The sequence below is a fragment of the Lagopus leucura genome, unplaced genomic scaffold, assembly GCF_019238085.1.
Source record: "Lagopus leucura isolate 7727_CA_CO unplaced genomic scaffold, USGS_WTPT01 Super-Scaffold_100029, whole genome shotgun sequence".
Lineage (NCBI taxonomy): Eukaryota > Metazoa > Chordata > Aves > Galliformes > Phasianidae > Lagopus > Lagopus leucura.
The window spans coordinates 6,326,376-6,348,510 of NW_024962280.1; the positions used below are offsets into that span (position 1 = coordinate 6,326,376).

The window sequence follows — 22,135 nt, forward strand, 5'->3', positions numbered from 1 at the left end:
ACTTTGTTTATAGTGGAGTTTCAAAAATAGTACTGATATTAACATTACTTTCAGATCTACGTTAGAACAGGTATCTACCATGGAGGAGAACCTTTATGTGACAATGTGAATACTCAGAGGGTACCTTGTTCTAATCCCAGGTAAGATACTAGAAAAACTGTAGAGAACCTGACTTTTGGGGCACTATGAATTATAGTATTGAAGAAGTGAAGGCACTGCGTAACATTATTCAGGTATATCTCATTGCTGGCAATCCTTTAGCTGAAGAACATTTATAGTCCCTGTATTGACCAGGTCTGTTTTACATAAACATTCATGATTGCCTCTGAAACTCCTATGTAATTACTGTTTAGTACCATGAAATCAGCATAGCTCTGGGCAGTCTAGCTCTGTTTTTTACTTTGGATCTACAGCTGGTGTTCCAGTTGCAGGTTCAGATTCCAACATCAGCAAGAGGCCATGTGATGTAATGCAATCCACACATTTGTTCCAGTGTGGTTGCAGAGCATGTGCTAAAGCAGAAGCACTGATGGGAATCATTTGGTAATGTGAAAGTGACTGCCAGGTCTGGGCTGATTGTTTCCAGAAGATTTGACCTGCTGTGAATTTTATCATTAAAAAAAAATAATAAATAAATCCCATGAACTTTAAAGTGCTATTAGTGCGCAAAAAGAAGCTTTATATGAGTGTATGTAAGCATACAGAGAACAAATATTTAAGAGGTTGAATTTTTGCCTGTAACTCTGAATAAAGAGGTGTGAAATGTTAGCATCCGCTAGGATTAGATGTGATATGTGTGTTCAAAAATAAGTTCTGACTTGCATTTTCTGTCTGCCTTCAAGTCTTTGGAGGTTTCAGAGTGTTTACTGTAAATATGATTAGGTATTAACATTAGAGGGCACAATGATACATGCAGGTTTTTAGAAAAAATAGCTTAATCCTCCTGCTTATCCCACAGATGGTTAAACTTCTTGTTCAAGCATAGCTGTTTTTGAGGGAGAATTTTATGGGAAAGATGGTCAAGGACATGGTTGGAAAACATGGATGCTGTTAAACACAGATACATAATATTTGAAAGTAACACGTAAGAAAAAATTAATGGTGTCCTTGGAAGCTGCTGCTACTTCCAACTGAGAAAATAACTGTATTTAGCAGTTCAAAAGCACAGTTGTGCATGTTGAGGGAGAAGTCCTTCCTCTTAAAGAAGTTTCTTCTTAAAGAACTTCTTAAAGAAGTTCATGAACATATATTCCTCTAGAACTAATCTCTGCTCTTATTACTATGATAAATAGAGTGATATCTGAGTTATTTCAACAGTCTTATCATAGAACTACAGAGCCAAGAGCAGAATGAAAGCGCTAGTTTGATTATTCATGTTCAAACTACTACATAACGATGGAGGGACTATATGGTAATGAAGTAGGAGAAACAGTGACTGCGTATCAGGCTCTGGAGTGCTTAAGGAATAAGTGCAGTGAAAAAATGCTTATTTCCTTCTATGGAGTACTGTTTTGCTAATGCATTACAAGCTTGTGGGATAGCAAACCTGTCATTATGTAAAAAGGATTTGAGGAAACCTTTACTTTCACAACTAAATGAGACTGTATTCCAATTAGTGATACAATAGGCAGTCATTTAAAGCGGTAACATGTTTCAGTCTGCTGTGATTTTGCAGTTCCTTGCCTTTTGACTGCTAATTGCTTCGTATTGCATTTATTTACCATTTTAAAAGCAACATAGTTAATACAGTCAAGTAGAATTAAGCAAGCTTTTGGAAAGTGTCCAATTGCTGCTAGCAATTTTGGTTTTCCTTTCTTTATGCAGCTATAGCAGTGTTGTTTTGTATCACTGTTGCTGAGGAATGTCATCCATATATTCAACAATTCCCCTTAAATTTAGGAGAAGTGTTAGCAATGTGTCATTTTATTGCTTAGCTCTGTAAATTGCAGTTCTAAAACATTTTTCTACAGTCAAGTTCTAATTATACCAAGCATAATATATTAGCAAAAATAAAATTGTTATTCTTTATAGTGCTTATTGTGCACAAGAGAAATGTGGCCAGACATCAGAAATATTAGATTTCTGTTACATTTTATCTTGTTTTACTTTTAGGAATTAACAGTATTATTTTTAGGGGTATAACATTGTTTTTAGTATAACAGTTGATTGCATGCAGTTATCTAACACAGTGTCTTTCAGCTGGTTTTAATCTGCTTTTTAAATGTTGCAGATGGAATGAATGGCTGTTGTATGACATGTACATTCCTGATCTTCCACGTGCTGCTCGGCTCTGCCTTTCTATCTGTTCTGTCAAAGGCCGGAAGGGTGCTAAAGAGGTAAAGTGCTTCATAGCTTTAGTAAACTAACAAGCAGAGGTTACGCAAAGTTTGGGAAGATATTTGGCAATTGCTGTTCTGGTAATTAGTCTCAATGCAATGTTTGATTTGAATCTGATTAAAATAGGGATTTTTCTTATGTATCATTCATTTGTCAGTGTTATTTTAAACCACAGAAAGAAGCTTGCCCATTCAACACTAAATCATATCAGTACTGTGTTGCTGGTCGGAAAACTCAGTGGTAGTCTTTTGAGGTCTGAATACATAGGAATAATACAACTTCTGTAACTTTCATTCTGCTAATCTGGAAATGTAACAAGTTGCTCGTAGATAAGAATGTTGTTTCTTGTGACTCACAATCAGAGATTTGATGTCAGAGATCAATTTCAGTGGTTCCACAACAATGAAGTGGTGTGCTAGATATGTGGCTTATCAGACAAAAGTGGACCTGAACAAGTGTTGCCAAAAGAAACACAAAGCAATTTCTGATATAATGATACTACTTTAGTTGTTTGCTTACTGCCAGCTTCAATTGCCCATGCAAAGTGGTATTCATGATAGCAAGGTTATGTACTTCACTGTTTTCTGAAGTCCAGTTTCTGTTTCTGTCCTTCCCCATCCTAAACTGCTTGAAGTAGCAAAGGAGTCCACTCAAAGCATGCCGTTCGTTGTTAACGTAATTTTATCTTTTTTACTTGACCTGCTGGTTTACTATCAGCTAGAGTTTAAAGGCGTGGAAAGCAGCCTGCTGTTTATTTTACGATAGATCAGAATAACTTGGTTTTGATAACATCTCTCTACTGCACAGATGGAAATAAGAAATATTTGGTTGGGAGGGACCTAGTAAGTATTTAAAGCTGTGGTGAATCCCTATTATTTTTTTTAATGTTTCTTTTTTGAAAATGTATATCTGATAATTAGAAGTAGAAACTGAAAAATTGCCTTTTAACCTCTTTAAGGAGCACTGTCCATTGGCTTGGGGAAATATAAACATGTTTGACTACACAGACACTCTTGTATCTGGGAAAATGGCTTTGAATCTTTGGGCAGTACCCCATGGACTGGAGGATTTGTTGAATCCTATTGGTGTTACTGGATCAAATCCGAATAAGGTATGTGCATGTGAACTGCCTCCTCAGGAATGTATATTCAAAATATGCTATATTCTAGTTAGTAAAATTCAACAGAAGTAATCTAAATTCCCTTTACATAGGAAACTCCATGTTTAGAGCTGGAATTTGATTGGTTTAGCAATCCTGTGAAGTTTCCAGATATGACAGTGATTGAAGAACATGCCAATTGGACAATTTCACGTGAACTGGGCTTTAATTACAGCTATGCGGGACTGGTAAGAAGAACTTGCTTTCCAAGAATAGTTACTAAAATATCAAAGTATTTGCTGCTTTTTTTTTCCACAGTATGCTAGTGATAGATTATCTTAATCTTAGAATTCTTAGAAAAGAAACTGTCCTACCATGCTAACTGTAAGCATGTTTTTGGTATATTTAAATAATTGATTCAGGTGTCTGAACTACTCAGTTTAACTTCTGAAAAGTTGTAATTTTCATTCATTGATACTGTTTTCTTTATTGCAATTCCATTTTTTGTAGGCTCATCTGCAGAAAATTCTTTCATTACTCATCCTTTCCCAATTCTTAAATGTTTGGTAGGTTTGAACTGTACTGTGATTGTTCCCTTTAAATTTGCGGTATCTTCAGGTTTGAGGGCCCAGGCTTTCTATATTCAAGTATTGTGTGTTTTTATGGCTACTCTTAGCGCTCCCTTTAGTTAGGGAGGTAAGAGGCAATACAGTATATATTTCAAATCAGATACTAGAGTACTGAGCATTGCCCAGCCTTATCTGAAAGCTGTAGAATGCTTGCTTGAAACGGTCAAAATTAGCCAAGCAGTCACTGAAGTATGATTTCTATACAGATGTTTGTGATAATGCAGAGAACATAACTATACTTTTTGGTTACCATGAAGTGCATTATACTGCATTTAAAATCAATTACTGCACTCTGCATAAGGTGTAATTTATATAAGTTCATTATTACTTTGGACATGAAACAATCCTTACTGAATGCCTCCAGCTTTGCTACTTGCACTGCATATATAAACATATTTTAGAATACGTTCTGGAAACTTTCATGTGGCAACACAGCAGTCTTGAATCCCTCTTTTTTTTTTGAGTCCTGTCCATGTGCTTCAGAATGCTAATAAATGAGCATGTTGGTGCACTGAGATGCCAACTATCACAGTGCTAGCAGGTAAAGGTGCTAAAAGCTCTGAAGTAATAGCGTTAGATGGAAGCTTGAAGGCAGGAATATTTTTGTCCTGTGTGATAGGACTGAACATGTCACGAGAACGTGAATACAGAGAACTGAGTCTGTAGTATATGCCATGTTGCTGTAATCTGACAACTGTTGCTGTATTGCTTGTATTCTTAGAAATAATACACTTCACCTCTTAAGAGGTGCCTTGGTCTCTTGTCTGAAAACTTCAGATTGTTCCTTTCTTCAGTTTCTGTTTGGTGTTTATTTGACTTTCTATAAAAGCCAGGCAGATGGCTCTTTTCCAAAGTACCAGTTCAGTCAGCTGAAAATCACCATCAATAAAACTAGCTGAGAAAGCCCAGCTCATTCTTGCTTTGTATATTTTTAGTGGAAATAAGAAAAATGTAGAACAGGAGATCATTACTGTGTGTTTTTTCTCTCTATTCTTGAAGCATTCTACAGTTCAGACATTTTGAACATTAATAAAATTGATTGTTCTTCCTTTTTTCTTTTTTTGTAGAAGTCAGTATTGTACAGAAGTCAAAATGAGTTCATTTTAATAACACTGTTCAATCTGCATGTAATTTTTGGAAACTTTTTGGATACTTCATCTTAAGTGTCAGACTTGTTTGTTACAGTTTTATTATGTATAAACACAGTAATGCAGCCTAAGCTTTTTTCCCTTTTAATTGATTCTGTCATGGAGATGTTAGAGATTGCATCATTTCAATGTTGCTTTGCAAAAAATAAATATGAAGTAAGAAATCGGAGATGTAGAAGAAAACTGAACTTGGCTATGAAATATTTAAGCTGTAGTATCAATATCTGTCATTGGTCTTAGCTGGTTCTAGTAGGAAGTCTTAGTACATGCTGAAATTTTAGCTAGTTCTGCTCTTTAGGGAGTATTTTACACCAGTTCTGGCTAATGTTTTCTCGTCATTCTGTTATGCAAGCTTTCCTACAGTGTTCTACCTTTACTTACCTAGCCTTACCCTCCTGTACTCTGCTTTTTCAATTCTGATTCTTTCAGCCCATTCAGCAGTTCTTAGAAATCTCAAAACTGGAGACAGAAGTGACCTGTTTCATTTTGTGCCATGCTAGGCTGCTGTTGTTCATCACATGCCAACTACTATTTCTCCACAAAGCTGACTGGTGAACTGTACTTCCTGTCCCAGCAGTGAATAAAAGCAGTTATAGAAAATCAAAGGCCTAGTCTTCAATTTCTCTATTTTAAGCTTGTAAGTCCTCACTTATAGTAGAAGGAAACAACAAAGTGGTATAATGTGTCGTATAAATGTTCCTGTGCTGTGAGAGTACTTCTACGTTGTATGACTGTAGAATGAGGAGGGTTAATGGACCACTTTCTCTCTGCAGAGTAATAGAATAGCTAGAGACAATGAATTAAGAGAAAGTGACAAGGAGCAACTGCGAGCCATATGTACACGGGATCCTTTGTCTGAAATCACTGAGCAAGAGAAGGACTTCCTCTGGAGCCACAGGTACTGAGGAAAAACAAAAGCGAATGCACAAAACAAAAATGACATTTTGTACAAACAACCTTCATTCTCTTTTTCAGACACTATTGCGTAAATACCCCGGAAATTCTGCCCAAATTACTTCTGTCTGTTAAATGGAATTCTAGAGATGAAGTGGCTCAGGTAACAAACGAATGTCACTGAAGAAGTTTTAAGTTCTGAAGAAGCTTTAAAATCTGGATTTTTTTTGTAAAATAACATAAGTTTTTATGATATGTTGAATGAAAACAGATAATTTGAGTTGCCTCTTTAACTAGTTGATTGTTTTGTATTTGCTGTATGCAATCCATTTGTCTGTTCCAGGAAAGGTTTTGTGTTCTCATTCTTAAGTTCAATCTGAGTCTTTGCTTTTTTCTGGTGGCATTACTGGAATCCTTGCTATGATGCTGAGTATTATTTCAATATGAGATTTTGTTTTTGTAGTTTTAGAGTGGATAAAATAAGTCAAACTGGCACTAATACCAAACTATTTTTTAGAAGTGAGTGACAAACAGCTTATATTCAGCAGCAGCTTGTGTGGTTATACTGTCTATTGGGTGTGTATTACAACATCTTCCTCTTCAATGTGAATGTATATAATGTCCTTGGACTTCATTGTCCACAGATGTACTGCTTGGTGAAAGATTGGCCTCCAATCAAGCCAGAGCAAGCAATGGAGCTTTTGGATTGCAATTATCCAGATCCAATGGTGCGAGCCTTTGCAGTTCGGTGTCTGGAGAAGTACTTAACAGATGACAAGCTGTCTCAGTACTTAATCCAGCTAGTACAGGTATATAACACTTAGGTATTCTTGATGCCTTATGTACATTTGATAATTATGCAAGTTCAAAATACAAGAAAAGTTAAGACATTGTGGAAAATGTAAGAATCCTGTTTTCAGTGCAAATTACATAAGGAGGAGCTCTGAAATATGAAAGTTACTTTTCTGTTGTGCTCTGGTTTCTGGTGTTGGTATGAAATGTTGAAATTCTGCAGAGATGCAGAACTGTTCTACCAACTGGAACAGGCAACTGTTTCAGCTGTCTTGCATATGGTGACACACAAACAGAAGCATCTTTTTTACAGTGTTAAGCATGCTGAAGCTAAAATATTTGGTAACAGTATGGGAAGCATCAGATGGTAAGTTTTTGAAATAAAAGCAGTCTGTGCGCTCTGTTAGCAGATATTCTTTAAATGCTAATGTGTGTATCAAAATACCAAGGTCAGGCAGCCTAAAAATTTTTTATATCAAACTTGAATTGTGTTTTATTTAACTGTCTTAATCTATATGCTCTTCAGCAAAAATAACTGCAGCTAATTTTCTTCCGAATTTTCTTTGTCCTTAACTAGGTTCTGAAATATGAACAGTACTTAGATAATCAGCTGGTGAGATTTTTACTTAAGAAGGCACTGACCAATCAACGGATAGGACACTTCTTCTTCTGGCATTTAAAGTAAGCTTAATAAATCTTGAGTAGTGACAAGATTCCTACAAGCTTTAAAAAAAAAAAAAGTTCCATATGCTACATGCTTTTCTTTTGGGAAATATTACTACTCGACAATTAAAAAGCAAACTTTATTTTAAGAGTTTGAATGCATAGTTTGATAATAGAATGCATTCCTTGCAGTTTTTAAAGCAAATTAGTAATAGATTAGGAATCTTTATATCATCTGCTTCATTTTGATTCTTTCCTCTAATAGCAGTTACTCTAAAAGCAGGGGTGTCTAAGATGGCTGGAAGCTTCCTGTATTATTAGCTGCTTACAACTTACAACAGATCTCTGTTCTAGAACCTTCCACCAGTCTTTCTGAGCAGTTTTTTCCAAAACTGAGCTACTTCTGAAGTTAAGCCAGAAAGCCATGGGAAAATGTTCCTGAAAAATCCCTATCTCTGCAGACTTGTCTTTAGAAGGCTGTAACATCTTTGTGCATTTACAAATAGCTGAGGCCCAAAGCAAGTCACACAACTAGACCAGATAAACCTTTGAAAAATTATGGTTCGTAAATTCTTATAAAGACCACAGAGATTGATAGCCAAAATATCCCTGTTCTTCTATATTAAGTATAGCAGGGGTTCTCGTAAGTTCTATTGTTGAGAAGGCTGAATAGAACTCAGATTTCAGCATTCTGAGTTGTATCCAGATCTCATCTGAAAATGCTGTTCTAAGATGAAACACTGAAGATAAGACATAGAAATAAGAAATCTTTTTCTACCTGTTTTAATAATGACGAAGGATAATGGAATATCTTGGCTGACTAATTTATATGAGGGGATGTAGAATGATGTGAAGTTTGAGAGTAGTTAAGAACAAAGTAACTAGCCTGGGATTAATAACAGAAGGAGAAGATTAAACTGCTTAGAAAGGTGGAACTTGAATTGAAACTGGAGGCTTAGTGGTTGGTTGGTTGTTTTTTTTTTTTGACAAGCATGGATTTTGAATAAAGTTAACAGAGAAGGACAGGATGTAGCAAGAAGGGGAATGGGGTCAAGAGAAAAGGAAGGGTGAAAGCTGCTGGGTTAGTTGTAAAAAGTAAGGAACTCTGCTGATCAGTTAAGTCAAAATGAGATGAGTTGTGGGAGGCCAACACAAGTTACGTAACTGGGAAGGACCCATAGGCAGCCTTCAGAAAGGTGTTACAGTATAGTTTCATTTTTTGGCACCTGTAAGTGGTCTTGTCTTAAAGCTGTAACTGTTCTTCCTCTCTGTGTAGGTCTGAAATGCACAATAAAACTGTAAGTCAGAGGTTTGGTTTACTTCTGGAGTCCTATTGTCGAGCGTGTGGAATGTACCTAAAGCATCTGAGCAGGCAGGTGGAGGCTATGGAGAAGTTGATTAACCTCACAGATATTCTCAAGCAGGAAAAGAAAGATGAGACCCAGAAGGTATTTTAAGCTGTCCACACATCAAAACTTTTGTGACTTAGTCGTAGGAATCACTAGAACTATTTTACTGGATTAATTAGAAACGTATTTATACTACTAACTTCAGTAGGTAGTATCTTTGAAGCTGTAGTATTCTGTGTGCACCTTGCTATTGTCTGTCTCTTAAGCTAATGGAACCTGAGTTGAGAGCTTTTATTTGTGTAACCTGTGGCAAAGCAGGGTTGCTGATAGTGGAATTGTGCAAAACCATGCTTAAAACAAAAGCTGAAACCTGATTCTTATCATCTTTTACATTTAGTCAGTGTTCTTACAATCTGAATGTAATTTTTTTTAGGTGCAGATGAAGTTTCTTGTTGAACAAATGAGACGTCCAGATTTTATGGATGCTTTACAAGGCTTTATCTCTCCTCTTAATCCTGCTCATCAACTAGGAAATCTTCGGTATTGTCTTCAGTTCTGAAATGTACCCAGATAACTAAGTAAATGCTTAGTAAGGTTAACATCAACAACATCACAGTTAAATGCTAACATACTAAATATTGGGTTTATTTAAGTGAAGTAGTTTCAGTGCAATGATGTAATAAATTAGAGAACAACATGATAGCTTGCTGTTCCTGTTAGATGGTAAGAGCTGTGGCCCTTTTTCCATGTGTAAGGAACACTTGCTGCCAAAGGAAAAATGAGTGTAGCTAACTCTTCACTTGTGGCTAGCCAATGACTAGCACTGCAGTTACTAATGTAAATTTCAAGATGAAAACAGTGGTAGATCTTCAGTTCTCCGTGCATTACTTAATTTGATACCAGTTCAAATATTTTGAAGAAAATGGAGATTGTAATAGTATCATGGAAACACAATATGAGAATCTAAATATCCTTATTTCATATATATCTTTTTTTATAGGCTTGAGGAGTGCAGAATAATGTCATCTGCAAAGAGACCCCTGTGGTTAAACTGGGAAAACCCAGATATTATGTCTGAATTGCTATTTCAGAACAATGAGATAATCTTTAAAAATGGAGATGGTAAGGGTCACACGACAATTCCATTGTTATGTTTTAATATTATGTATTTTTAAACAGCTTTAAAATTGCCACCACAAGTTCATGTTCATTCTCACCTACCTACCAGCCATTCTTTTCTTGAGAGAATAAAACCTCCATTCATCTATATGAACCTTATTACACTTTACCACTCAAAAGTGGTTATTTCTAAAAGAAGTAAGATGTGACAGTATCCTGTGTTATGAAACTTGCTGTCTTATCTATTTGATTATTCTAGACTTACGTCAAGACATGCTGACACTTCAGATAATTAGAATTATGGAAAACATTTGGCAAAACCAAGGTCTTGATCTTCGGTAAGCATTAGAGGTCATTCTTAAGCAATTCTGTTCTTAATGGTTTATGCTTTGGTTTGTTACTAGAGAATACTTCTCTACTACTCAAAGGTAGTAAGTAAAATGCAATAAGTACAAATGCTTTTGTATATTTTAAAGAGGATTTTTTATAACTTTCAGTTAGCTAAACAACTGGGTTCTGTGAAGTTACCAATCTGGTTTGAAAAATGTTTGTCTCATTTAAGTTGCTGTGAGGGATCTACATATCAGGAATGGCTACAATCACACAAACAAGCCACCCTGTAGTCTGCTGATAGTATCTGTCGCATTTGCTTTGAATAGGTTATCAAACTTACAGTCTTCAGCAAATAAACAACTTATAAACCAGAGCAGAGAAGCTTACCTCCATGGCAACACCAGTGGTTAGCTCTGCTGCTGGTTTGGTTGCTCACTGCACTGGTGTTCCAGTTTCTTAGATCAAACTAACTGTTGCTGATTTGTGTTGCTGTTGTGTGTTTTTTTTTTATCACAAAAAACTGATGTTCCAGTGTAGCTAGAAGGCTGTTTTCCTCTATTAGTGAGAGATACTTTTACCCTCATAAGGAAAGAAAGTTCAGGAGAGAAAAGGGTTTCCTTAGAAGCATGACTCTGAAATCTTTTAAGAGAGGGTGTTAAACATGATAATGGTTGTTACTTTTAGTGTTTGAATAAGACTGCTTTGACTTCTCTCAGAAAAAATGTTTCAAATGAAACTGACAAGAAATGCAGATTTGGTGATGGGGCAGAGAACTGTGGGGAGGGGAGAAAGGGGGAGATAACAAGTAATATCTACTTGTTAAAAGAAATAAGTTACTGAGTCTATCCTTTGAGTTTCACTTACAGATTACGGAGTACTTTATGAACTCTGAAGAGCACATGAGTAAATGGCTTTCTGGGTATAGTTAGTCCATTAATATCTGGATGAACAATAACGGTGCTGACTATAGATTCCAATTACAATTTTGTATTATGTGCAGGTGCTACTTGAAAACGCATTTTGAACATTCCATGCTGGCAACACAATGTATTACCTGCTACTTCTGCAAAGGACTTCATAAGTCCTAAAATTCACTTTCTGAATGCTTAGGTTCTGACTCCAGTATTTCAGTTTTAATATAGTTGAATAGATATTGTCAAATTATCCTGCATGCTTTCTTAAGAGGCTTCTCCAGTGGATTCTCAAGGCTTCCAAAAATGCATTAATAAAAGTTTAAGGAAAAATTCTATCCTGATACAAAACTGAAGAGTAACACTGGTAGATACAGGGTTTGGATACAGTGGATACATGTTACAGGACTAATGCCCATTATGCTTTTTTCACAGGACCAGTGACAATATATAACACACCTGTAAAACATTAAATCAGATTTTCATATCCTAAAGTCAATAACATAACACTTGAGTAGTCAAGATCATAAAGCAACGCCTTTTGCTCGCTGTCTTAAAATGTTTTATTGGAAAAAAAAATCCTTTCTCTTACAGGATGTTGCCTTACGGTTGTTTGTCTATTGGTGACTGCGTGGGACTCATTGAGGTAGTGAGAAGTTCTCATACGATCATGCAGATTCAGTGTAAAGGAGGCTTAAAGGGAGCATTGCAGTTCAACAGCCATACCTTGCATCAGTGGCTCAAGGACAAGAACAAAGGAGAAATGTGAGATTTCTTGTTGCTGGGTTTTCCTTGTTCACTTGCTCTTTTTGATGGAAGCTTCAAGAGAACTAAAATGTATCTAAATGGGAAATAGCCTGTATTTTTCCCTGCTCTCATTTGCCTAATAGTCCTATTTGTATTTTCATTGTATTTAATGAGTTTGAGTAGTCGTATGACTTCTCAACAGTAAAGCAAGGTGAAGGCAGAATTAAGGTGACGTGGCTTAACTGTAGTTCCTCCAAGTGAAAGCTCGTCCCTGTCTTTAGAAGACAGGCTGTCATTTTAACAGCTTGTTTATTGTTCCATATGCTTAACTGTAAGTACTTCTATGTCTAGTGTATGCTGAATTTTTTCCTTCAGTAAAGTCTAGAATTTAGTCTACTGCATTGAGTGAAAATGGTAAAATTGGTTCATACCTTTTAAATAAATGAATTGATAATTTTGTATTATTAGAGTGTATGTAGCAATATGTTTTCTTTGTTTTCCATAGGTATGATGCAGCTATTGACTTGTTTACACGTTCTTGTGCTGGCTACTGTGTTGCTACCTTTATACTGGGCATTGGTGATCGCCACAACAGTAACATCATGGTGAAAGATGATGGACAAGTAAGATCTATTTTTGCAAGTACATAGATAGCCCAGTATAACCTTTAAATTTGATGTTTGTTTAAAAAAAAAACTGAAATATGAGGGATGAGCAATTTTACAATTACATCCTTTAAATGAGGAATTACTAATCTTAAAACACCTTTTTGTCTTTCCAAGCTGTTTCACATTGACTTTGGCCACTTCCTTGACCACAAGAAGAAGAAATTTGGCTACAAAAGAGAGCGTGTGCCCTTTGTCTTAACACAGGACTTTTTAATAGTGATTAGTAAAGGAGCCCAAGAATGCACCAAAACAAGGGAGTTTGAAAGGTAAGTACCTTTCTAAAACCATTTAAATTCTATAACACGTAACGTGCAATAAACATGCAATAACATAAAATGCAATTCTGGTGACCTTTAATTGTTTCACATAAACAGACATTTCACACTCAATGCTGTAAGAGAGCAAATGCTCCTGTATTCAGTGCATTCTGAAGAGTAGCTAAGGATGAACAGTAACTTCATAGAAGTGTGGGACAGAAGTGTATCTCTCCTTGATGATCACCAGGGAAGCACTGTTCACAGCAATTGATCAGGAAACTTGCTTTATGATCTGAAACGTTGCCACAAATAAGTAAAAGGCTCTGTGTACCCCTTTAGAGTTGTTGAACATTTGCATAAATTGAAAATTGAGGCTGGAAATTTTGACTCTTGTACCAGTCTGACCAATACTAAGTCTTACAGCAGTTAAAATAATCTAAAAAAGAAGATAAGAATGTCTTTCTTAACATTTGTTGGATTTTGTTAAACTATGAATGTCAACCTTTTATCTGTATATAGTTGCTTGAAAATCTTTTTAGAGGTGAAAAAGAAAATGCATCTAACAAGGCAATATACTGAGTGTTGTCTCTTTGTGGGTGTGGTTTTTCTTTTCTATCTCTTGCAGGTTTCAAGAGATGTGTTACAAGGCTTATCTAGCAATTCGGCAGCATGCCAATCTGTTCATAAATCTCTTCTCCATGATGCTTGGCTCAGGAATGCCAGAACTGCAGTCCTTTGATGATATTGCGTACATTCGAAAGACCCTTGCATTGGACAAAACTGAGCAGGAAGCTCTTGAGTACTTCATGAAGCAAATGAATGATGCTCACCATGGTGGCTGGACAACAAAAATGGACTGGATCTTCCACACAATAAAGCAACATGCTTTGAACTGAAATGAAAGTGAAGAACACGAGAACTAATAGCCCGCTTTGTGGGTACTACACTGTTAATACCTGTTAGCAGCAGAGACTGGTTGCATAGGAATTGCACAAACCATGAATGATATTAGAACTTATGGCAAGAAAAAAGACGAACTATTCAGACAACTGTTGAAAAACAATGTAAAACAGGGTTTCAGATAGCACTAAAATTGTACACTTCAAAAATTAAGCTTTAGTATGATGTGTGACTTCATGTTATGCCTTAAGCCCAAAAAGGTAAACTTGGGAAGAATGTTTCCTTTTTTCATTTGATAGGATAAATTAGAAGGAAAAAGAAAATAGTGCCAGCATGAATATAGAGTCCATCACATATTACCTTAGGTCTGGTACAGCAGGTAGAAACTGCTGGAATGAGAAGCATTGAAAGAAAGTTCAAGTGGTAGTTAATATTTAAATGCAGTGTAGTTTGAAGGGAAGGAGTTTAAGCTCAAAGATCTAAAAAATAGTGAGAGGACAGTGCCTTTTAAATGTGCTCAGAGGCATTAACATACATAGGGTTTAGATGATCCTTTGATTTCTGGGTCTGTCATCTGCACAGTTTCAGAAAACAGTAGGAAATAGGCCCATTCAGTATGGTGTTTCTTCTGCTCAGTATTTCTAGGGGTGCAATTCATGCCTTCACAAAGAAACTTTTCTTATCATCCCCCAAAACTGACTAACCTGGAAACTGAATGGTCGGAATTGGGTTTAGTGCAACAAAGAGTTGTAGTGTTCATCTTAGGTTTGCTTTAATCTAACTTGAACTGAATAGATTTTTTTCATACATGTTTTCCAAGAACCTAAAAAAGGTGAGTTATTAAAATTATTGAAAGATTATTTTTTTATAAAGGCTATTTATATAATAGGAACTATTATTAATATATATTCTTTATTTACATGATTTGTCCAATATTCACTCTTTTAATTTTGCAGCCCAGTTCTATCTGTCCCACTTCCCTTAATGTTACTGAAGGTGACCAGTTACAGGACCAAATTCAGCCCTGGTGAGAGAGGACACAAGTGCCATTGAAATGGTGGGAGGCACTCCCACTAATGCCAGAGGTGAACTTGGCCTAAGACTCTTTAACAATAAGTAAAAACTGGGGCAACACTCTTCACATTACTGAAGTGATATGCTGGCTATTCAAGGAACGTATGTTTAAACCCTCAACTTTTGGGTCCATCATTTCTCCTCTTTCTTCCTCCGCTCTGGAAGTGGTTGTTTAATCCAGTAACTGATACATCAGAAATAGCTGTTTAAATTTTCAATATGATCAATAATAAGCAGTTCAACATGCAGCAGATATGTTGGCTAGCTCAAAGCATGTGGAGCTACCAAGCATTTTATAGCTTTGTCTGTTTTGTGTGTGTGTAATATATATTTGTAAATCTAGTTGTCCTCCAACACAATTATGATGTGTGCAATCAATTAAATTGGCACCACTTTTTTGAAACTGTTCAGAGTAAAACGGATGTCAGATTGCCCTCATGCACAGCTTCAGGTAGGAATGTTTTTCTAACTACTAAAAAGGTTGTGTTTTTGTTTTTTTGTTTTTTTAATTAGTGAAACCCATGATTCTGAGGGTGACGTTTGCCCTAACATTTTAAGCTTGCTAGATTGGCAGCACTTGAAGTGAATTCCAAAGGTCTGGGGCTTTCGGGGTTTCAACTCACTCACTTCCAGACACACACTGAGGTGCCACTCAAAAAGTGCAATACCACATGTAATATAAAATATGCTGACAGCTGGTGTTAGATTAGAATATAAGTATATAAATAAACTGTACTTTGTGCAGGCTGTACTGATGAGGTAATGAGTGGTTGGCTTAATTTAGCAAATTGTAATATATTTTAAAAATGTGCAATCAATTACGTTATGAAAGACTTTGGGGATTGCAAAGCCAGGATTTTGGTTTTTGAAGATCCTTTCATAGTCGAGCTCTTGCAGTTAATTACTGTACACGTAGATATTTGACGATGTTGTGGGGGGGAAAGGTGTCTTTGTGAAAACTACCGAAGTTCCAGGACTAGTGTGGGAAATGTGAAGTTTTTTCCTTAGTTCTACTAAACCCTTTGGAGTAGTCCAACAGACTTCCCATTATTCTGTATTGACTGTTACATACTCCTTTTTCTTCATATGAATATTTTTACTCCTGCTAACCTTGGGCATACTTTCTAGAGCAAAATTACTTTTGTACATATTACTTTGCAGTCAACACTAATGGTGTAGCTCTTTGAAAACATGGCTTTGTTTCAATGAGTTTAAACTGTCTTGTTTGCAAAATCTGAAACCCTGTTGGCTATAACTCTTAATTTAACAGAGTAAAATTGTTGCACAAATGCCACATTAGGTGCTACATGATCATTATTTATCTATTAATGAAACAATGTTTTACTTTTTTTTTTTTTTATATAGGAGGATGGTTGGACTTTTCCAACCAGGATGGAAAGAGAACTCAAATCTTTTGCATCCTATGAGCCCACCTTCTTTTGTACTTTACCCCTTCTTAATGATATACTTGTGTAAATATGGGTATAAATGTCTTTCAGTTCAAGCATACAGTGTTTTGCACCCTTTTTGCACAAACAGAAAGGTATGAGGAATCAGGCTCTGTTTCCAAAACTTACTGCAACTAAATGCTGTGCATGAGCTGTGGAAGTTCATATGGGCATCAAGTAATAAAAGAAAGGAAACATAGTGATATAGACATACTGTGACGTGGGGTAATTATAGTTGGTCTTTTTTTTAATGGGGAAGATCATGGGCGTAAAGCTATTGTTCCTACTGTAACCAAGATGGGCATTTGGAAAACATTCTGCTGGTGTTTCAGGGGGGAAAAAAGGTTTTCCAGCTTCAAAGCATTTAATACTAATTACCTTACCTTGTTACACCACTTTTCTGATATAAATTCACTGAAGATAATGGATTTACTGTTGACTTAGGTTGATGTAAATAGGGTGATGTCATCTGTTCTCAATATCTGAAATAAGATCTGCTTATTGACTGTGAAAACACCTGTAACTGAGCTCTAGATTGTTTTGGATTGCTTGGAATTGGAATTTTTATTTTCTTTAATTATTCCCACTTCATGGACATTGGAAAATGTTCCCTTTATTCTGAGTATCAAACGCACAAAACACTAAGCAGCTTGTTCTGGGCTTGAGTTAAATCTGAACACATTGTTCCTGCAAAACTTTGTAAGAAAACTGCTGGAGCAAGGAGCCCAGGTCTGGGCAGTACGTGTTATTGCAAAGCATTAGGAAGAAATTAGTGAAATATCACTTTAAAGACTAGCCTCATCAATTGTGAAGCTGGTCATGTTTGATTTAATGACAAATCAAGCAGGTTGCTGCTGATTAGTTTTTTTTCGGAAATGCATTCTTTGCTTTCCTGGAGGCAGCTCAAAAAGCACCTCTGACTTATGCACAATTTCTGTTCAGAAGGAGTGCATTTGCAGGTTTTTTCAGACATAATTTCAGTATAAATTGGGGGGAGGGGAGAGAAGGCATTTAAGCATTTAAATAAAACCAAAACTGTCAATGCTTTGGTATCTTGTGGTGAAGATAAGCCTGCATATTAAAGACAATTTAGAAATTACTGAGCTCGTATAGAACTCTGTATGTGCTGACCCTGCTGCTGGTCTTCTGGAGGATTGGTTTGGTTTTTCAGCTTCCCTTTCCATGTAAAATGTTAAAAGCCCTTTAGCAGTCAGTAGCATGTGTTTGTTGACAACTTGAGGCATTTTCTTTGTCATTCTACGACTGGCATGTAATTTGTCCTTTAATAATGGCACGTTCCAGCACCTGTTCTAAATGATAATTGTGAGTTCCTCCTGTTCTGCATGTCTGTACAGGTTGCAGATGTGGGCTGGGCCCATTCAAAAAAAACATGAAAATGAAGCCACTGAAATTAGTGTTCTATTGATGTCTTTAACATTTTTAAAATATTACAAGGTAATGAAAATGGTGTGGTATTGCAGAGAGAATTGTAATTTGCTGCTTCTGAGATCTTTTTTTTAATTTCCATGGTTTCTTTTCAATTTTTGTTTTACTTGAAAGAAGAACCACACTTTCATTGTTGGTTTTATATGGCTTTCGTTTGTTTTTTTAATACTATGTAGCTGTAGATATCATTGCAGTTTGTTGAATCCCCATTTTAATTTTGTAATATACATTTCATACAAATAATGAATTTTTATCTTTTTTGTGCTGAAAGTTGTCTCAGTTTAGGGTAAAGTTCTCTGTCCAAACTGATGGGTAGCTCACCACTCAGCCCTGCAGTTGACAGTGTGTGGGTTGGTTTTTAATCTGTGTTCTTGAAAGAAGCCAACTAGAAACTGCATATAGAAGTTTTCAGTTTGCATACACTAACCAAGTCTAGGTGCCCTGGTCTTCGGGAGGTTCTGATTTCTGTGTGCAGATAGAACACAGATGTCATTAGAAACACTCTAGATTCACAACAGTAAATGAAATCAGAATTAGGCTCTGTGTATATTGAAGTCCCAGACTACTTGTTCATATGATTCAGTATGAAGGGTGCTGCTTTATGATAGGAATGGGTACTAGCTGCCTGATTAAATCCTTGACTGTTTTATTTGGAAATAGTCTTTCTTTATTAACTAGCATTTTTAGCTCTAATTCATAACTGTGGTAATTTTGTCTGTAGTGGCTTTTATCTGTGGGACTTTGAGGTTTATTGCTTTTTACCTTAAAAAAAAAAAAAAAAAAACCTCTTAGTTTCTTCTTCCTACTTGTGAACCCACACTCGGGAGAAATACAGTTGTTGTTAATGCAGTATTTAGAGTACAGCATTCTTTACTTCTGAGCTTTCTGAGATAGAAATCAAAAGTACAAGATCACAGTACAGAGGTGGGCCCCTTCCTTCTCCAACACCCCTCTCTGTGAAAATGGACATGCCCATAGTCTAAGAACAACTTAAAATATTTGCAAAAGAAGATTAATTTAAGCAATGCTGTTAGCTTTCCCGTTGATTCGCATTAATGTCTTAAGTGTCCTTGCTGTCATTTCTGTATGTGATACAATTTTTTTTCAGCATGAGGGAGGCCAGAAAATATACTATCTTGACTCCTGAAGTTCTGGTGCCAATTCCCCAGTAGCTGTAAAATAGTTTAGGAACCGTTTAGTTCAAATCAATTTAATTAGGAACCTGTTCCAGTATTAGAATTACTCCCAGTTAAACTTGACAACTATATTGCTGAAGTTACTGAAAGCCTGATTCAAGCAGAATCTCTGTCTCCTGAGGCTCTTACGTCTGCTGCAGTTCAATCCATGAGGTCCAAGATGTGTATGTTTACAGCTGAGCTCTAATTCTGCTTTGTTTATTGGTCTAAATATATTGCTCAATTCCCAGGATTTAGTAATAGTGTTTTAAAGTCTAAATTATCAACTGTACCAGGCTGTCCTGAGTTGTCTTACTGTTTTGTTTGGGGCAAGAGGGAGAGGAAGGGAAGAAAGAGATGAATTCTTCTTGTCTTACAGCCACTGTGGTGTACATTTATATTTTTTTTATTTTTTGAGCATGTGTGTGAATATAAATGTGTAACTTCATCATCTGGGAGTATCATCTTCTCTTTCCTTTCCCCATTCCATCTCTACGAGTTTTAATTGAATAGCCACATACACTACCGAAATCCCTTTGCCTGCTTTGGAGATCATCCAGTCTGACTGCCCTGTTTGATGCAGGGTCAGCTAGAGCGGGCTGTCCTGTCCACCCCGGAGAGGAGGATTCCCACTAAAAGCTTTTTCTTGATGTTCGAATGAATTTCCTTCTATTTCATTGCCTAACCTCCTTATGTAGGGCACCAAGAAGAGCCTCGCCTGTCTTCTTTACGCCCTCTGGCAGGTATGTGTAGGTGCCCTTGAGCTTTTTCTTCAGCAGTCTAAACAATCCCGGTCCTCAGTCTCTCACTGTAGGTATCCCATGTCTTTATGGCTCTTTACTGGACCAGCTCCAGTATGTTCACATCGCTTCTACTGGGGAGTCCAGCACTGCTGGTTTGGTGTCCCCAGTGTTGAGCAGAGGATCAGGGATCACCTCCCTTGACCGGGATTCTGCTGGCATTTTGCATAGACAGAGCCCAGAAGCATGTATTCTCTTGATGCTTATGCTGCTTTATTGAAGCTAGAGGCAGTTCATGTCTGCATCAAAAAAGAGAGTATAAACACCCACCAGTGTTGAATACCTTTTCAAAACCAGACAGTTATCTTTGAAATAACCACTATTGGGGGTGGGGGGAGAATGTTGGGATGTGTATGTCATTCTGTAATACAGGTCCTGTGGTATAATAGCTAGAAAACAAGACATTTTTAGTAATTATGGGCCAAAGCAAGTTTAAGATATGCAGTAAAATGCATGTATTGTTGTACTGAGAAAGTCTTGCAGCACATTTAAAAAAAAAAAAAAATCCCTTCTGCTGTGCTATTCAAGTAACAAGCAAACTTTGGCCTGTGCCATTTAATTGTAGTTCATGTTCATGGGGAACTGTAAAAAGTCTTTTTATTTATCTCCATTGTCTGTATCACATGCTGTTAATTAAAAAAATACTACTTGGGGTTTTTATCACACTTTTGAGTGTTACTGTATATACTAAAAACTAAATTAAAATAATATGGTTGGTACACTTGTTCTGAAATGAGAATTTATAGCAGCTCGAGTTGTGGAGGTGTGATTTGGTATTTTGGGCCTTCTTGGAAAGGCTTGAAGAGAGGTAGAAAATGCTTACATCTGTTATCTTAGGTGGGGAAAAATACTGAAATTAGCCTTATTTATGGAAATAGCTATGTGAGAGGTCTTAACTGCACATGGTGTTCACTGTTGCATACACTGAATAAGTGACTTAGTTCAGATATTGTCCCAAAGCTGTGAGAGGAGAGCAGGCAGTGTGGAAGCCTTTCAGCAGAATGGCAGCAAAGCCTCTCTGAAGTTGATCAGTTTTAATTTTGAGAACTATGAAGATATTTCATCACCAAAACTATATTTAAAAATAAAAACTAGGTTGCATTTTTGTATCTGTTGCTTACTTTTAAAAAGTGAGAAGCGTATTTCGGAAATTATACATTGACAAGTGTGAGAATGTGGGCTTGTAATAGAATTGCAAAAGTTCTGTGTTTTATTTTAGCCTTCAATGTCCAACAAACTGTTACTGTGGGAGGCATTTGAGTTCTCTTGCTGAGGATTTGACTTTTTGGAGGCATGAGGAATGCATCAGGATGCAATCAGGTCACCACTACGTGTCTTTGGTTCACTCAGTTATTTCAGAGCACAAATGGAGCTCTATATGGAGAGGCCTTTGTCAATAAAAGTGAAAGGCGGCCTGAGAGAGCATTTATCTCCCAGACTTCACCCAGTCTATTCTCAGCAAAACCTGATGTTGAAAGAGGTGCCTGACATCTGTTCTGTACTCCTCACGTATCCAATAACTGACTGAGGTGGCAGAATATAAAGAAGTGCTGTCTTTCTCTGATCAGTGGTGTTGTCTGCTGGGTGCAAACCTTAAGGGATGCCCTGAAACCCATATGCTCCACAGCTCCCTTGCTTTCTCTGTGAAATGTGAGTCAGGTTGGGGCCTTCCAGAAAGGAAAGAACAAGTCCTCCTACAAGGAGCTAAGATGCCTAGATTTGTCACCTCTTGGCTGCACAACAAGATATTCTAGCTCAGCAGCTTGCAAGCTCAAAGCTGAAGTGCCTCCCATCCCAACAGCAGTCTGCCTCTGCTGCCACAGGTAGGTAAAAGTTACCATGTGCTATGTGTTTAATTAAACACTTTACCCCATTCTTACTTCGGCTGATTGAAAAGAACATGACCTGTGTTGCCTGTTTAAACCAGGAGGTTACTTCCACCTGGGCTTCCTTCTGTTTCCAGTTAGAGCAAGTTCAGCATGATTAAATCTGACCCTGATCTGTTTGAAGATCTCAGGAATGTGGCAGTTTCAAAAGCGAGATGAATTTTCTTTCTAAAGCATTGATGAAACCTTTTGGTGCCTACAGCTTTGAACTGTATCTATGACTTCAAAGGCGATCCTCACGTTTTGTTCTTTCATTGTCTTGCCTTTTTAGTTGTGTGGTTGGGCTGTGCTGTTCTTTGTGGAAGAGAAATTCAGCCAAAACACAAAGAATACATTGTGCTTTATGTGAAAGTGGCTTGGCTACCATGATTGTGTCTCACTGAGGACTGGATTAAAAGAAAAGGGCTGGGTGGGTTTGGTTTTCTTGGTTTTTGTTTTGTTTGGGTTTGGTGTTTTTTTT

At 36.8% G+C, this 22,135-nt stretch overlaps 1 protein-coding gene across 2 annotated transcripts in view; it reads left to right on the plus strand.

Annotated features, from left to right (window-relative positions):
• The window catches only part of PIK3CA (phosphatidylinositol-4,5-bisphosphate 3-kinase catalytic subunit alpha), a 40,369-nt gene extending 19,861 nt beyond the window's left edge, over positions 1–20,508 (plus strand). For both annotated transcript variants that reach the window (XM_042881081.1, XM_042881082.1), the window contains 16 exons: positions 55–140; positions 2,231–2,336; positions 3,296–3,448; positions 3,550–3,684; positions 5,987–6,111; positions 6,189–6,270; positions 6,752–6,916; positions 7,477–7,580; positions 8,839–9,010; positions 9,345–9,451; positions 9,912–10,033; positions 10,290–10,368; positions 11,869–12,039; positions 12,527–12,644; positions 12,804–12,955; positions 13,572–20,508. In XM_042881081.1, coding sequence (XP_042737015.1) covers positions 55–140; positions 2,231–2,336; positions 3,296–3,448; positions 3,550–3,684; positions 5,987–6,111; positions 6,189–6,270; positions 6,752–6,916; positions 7,477–7,580; positions 8,839–9,010; positions 9,345–9,451; positions 9,912–10,033; positions 10,290–10,368; positions 11,869–12,039; positions 12,527–12,644; positions 12,804–12,955; positions 13,572–13,842 — 2,148 coding nt within the window. In that variant the 3' untranslated portion in view covers positions 13,843–20,508. The remainder of the gene's footprint in view (positions 1–54; positions 141–2,230; positions 2,337–3,295; positions 3,449–3,549; positions 3,685–5,986; positions 6,112–6,188; positions 6,271–6,751; positions 6,917–7,476; positions 7,581–8,838; positions 9,011–9,344; positions 9,452–9,911; positions 10,034–10,289; positions 10,369–11,868; positions 12,040–12,526; positions 12,645–12,803; positions 12,956–13,571) is intronic.
• The last annotated feature ends 1,627 nt before the right edge of the window (positions 20,509–22,135 follow it).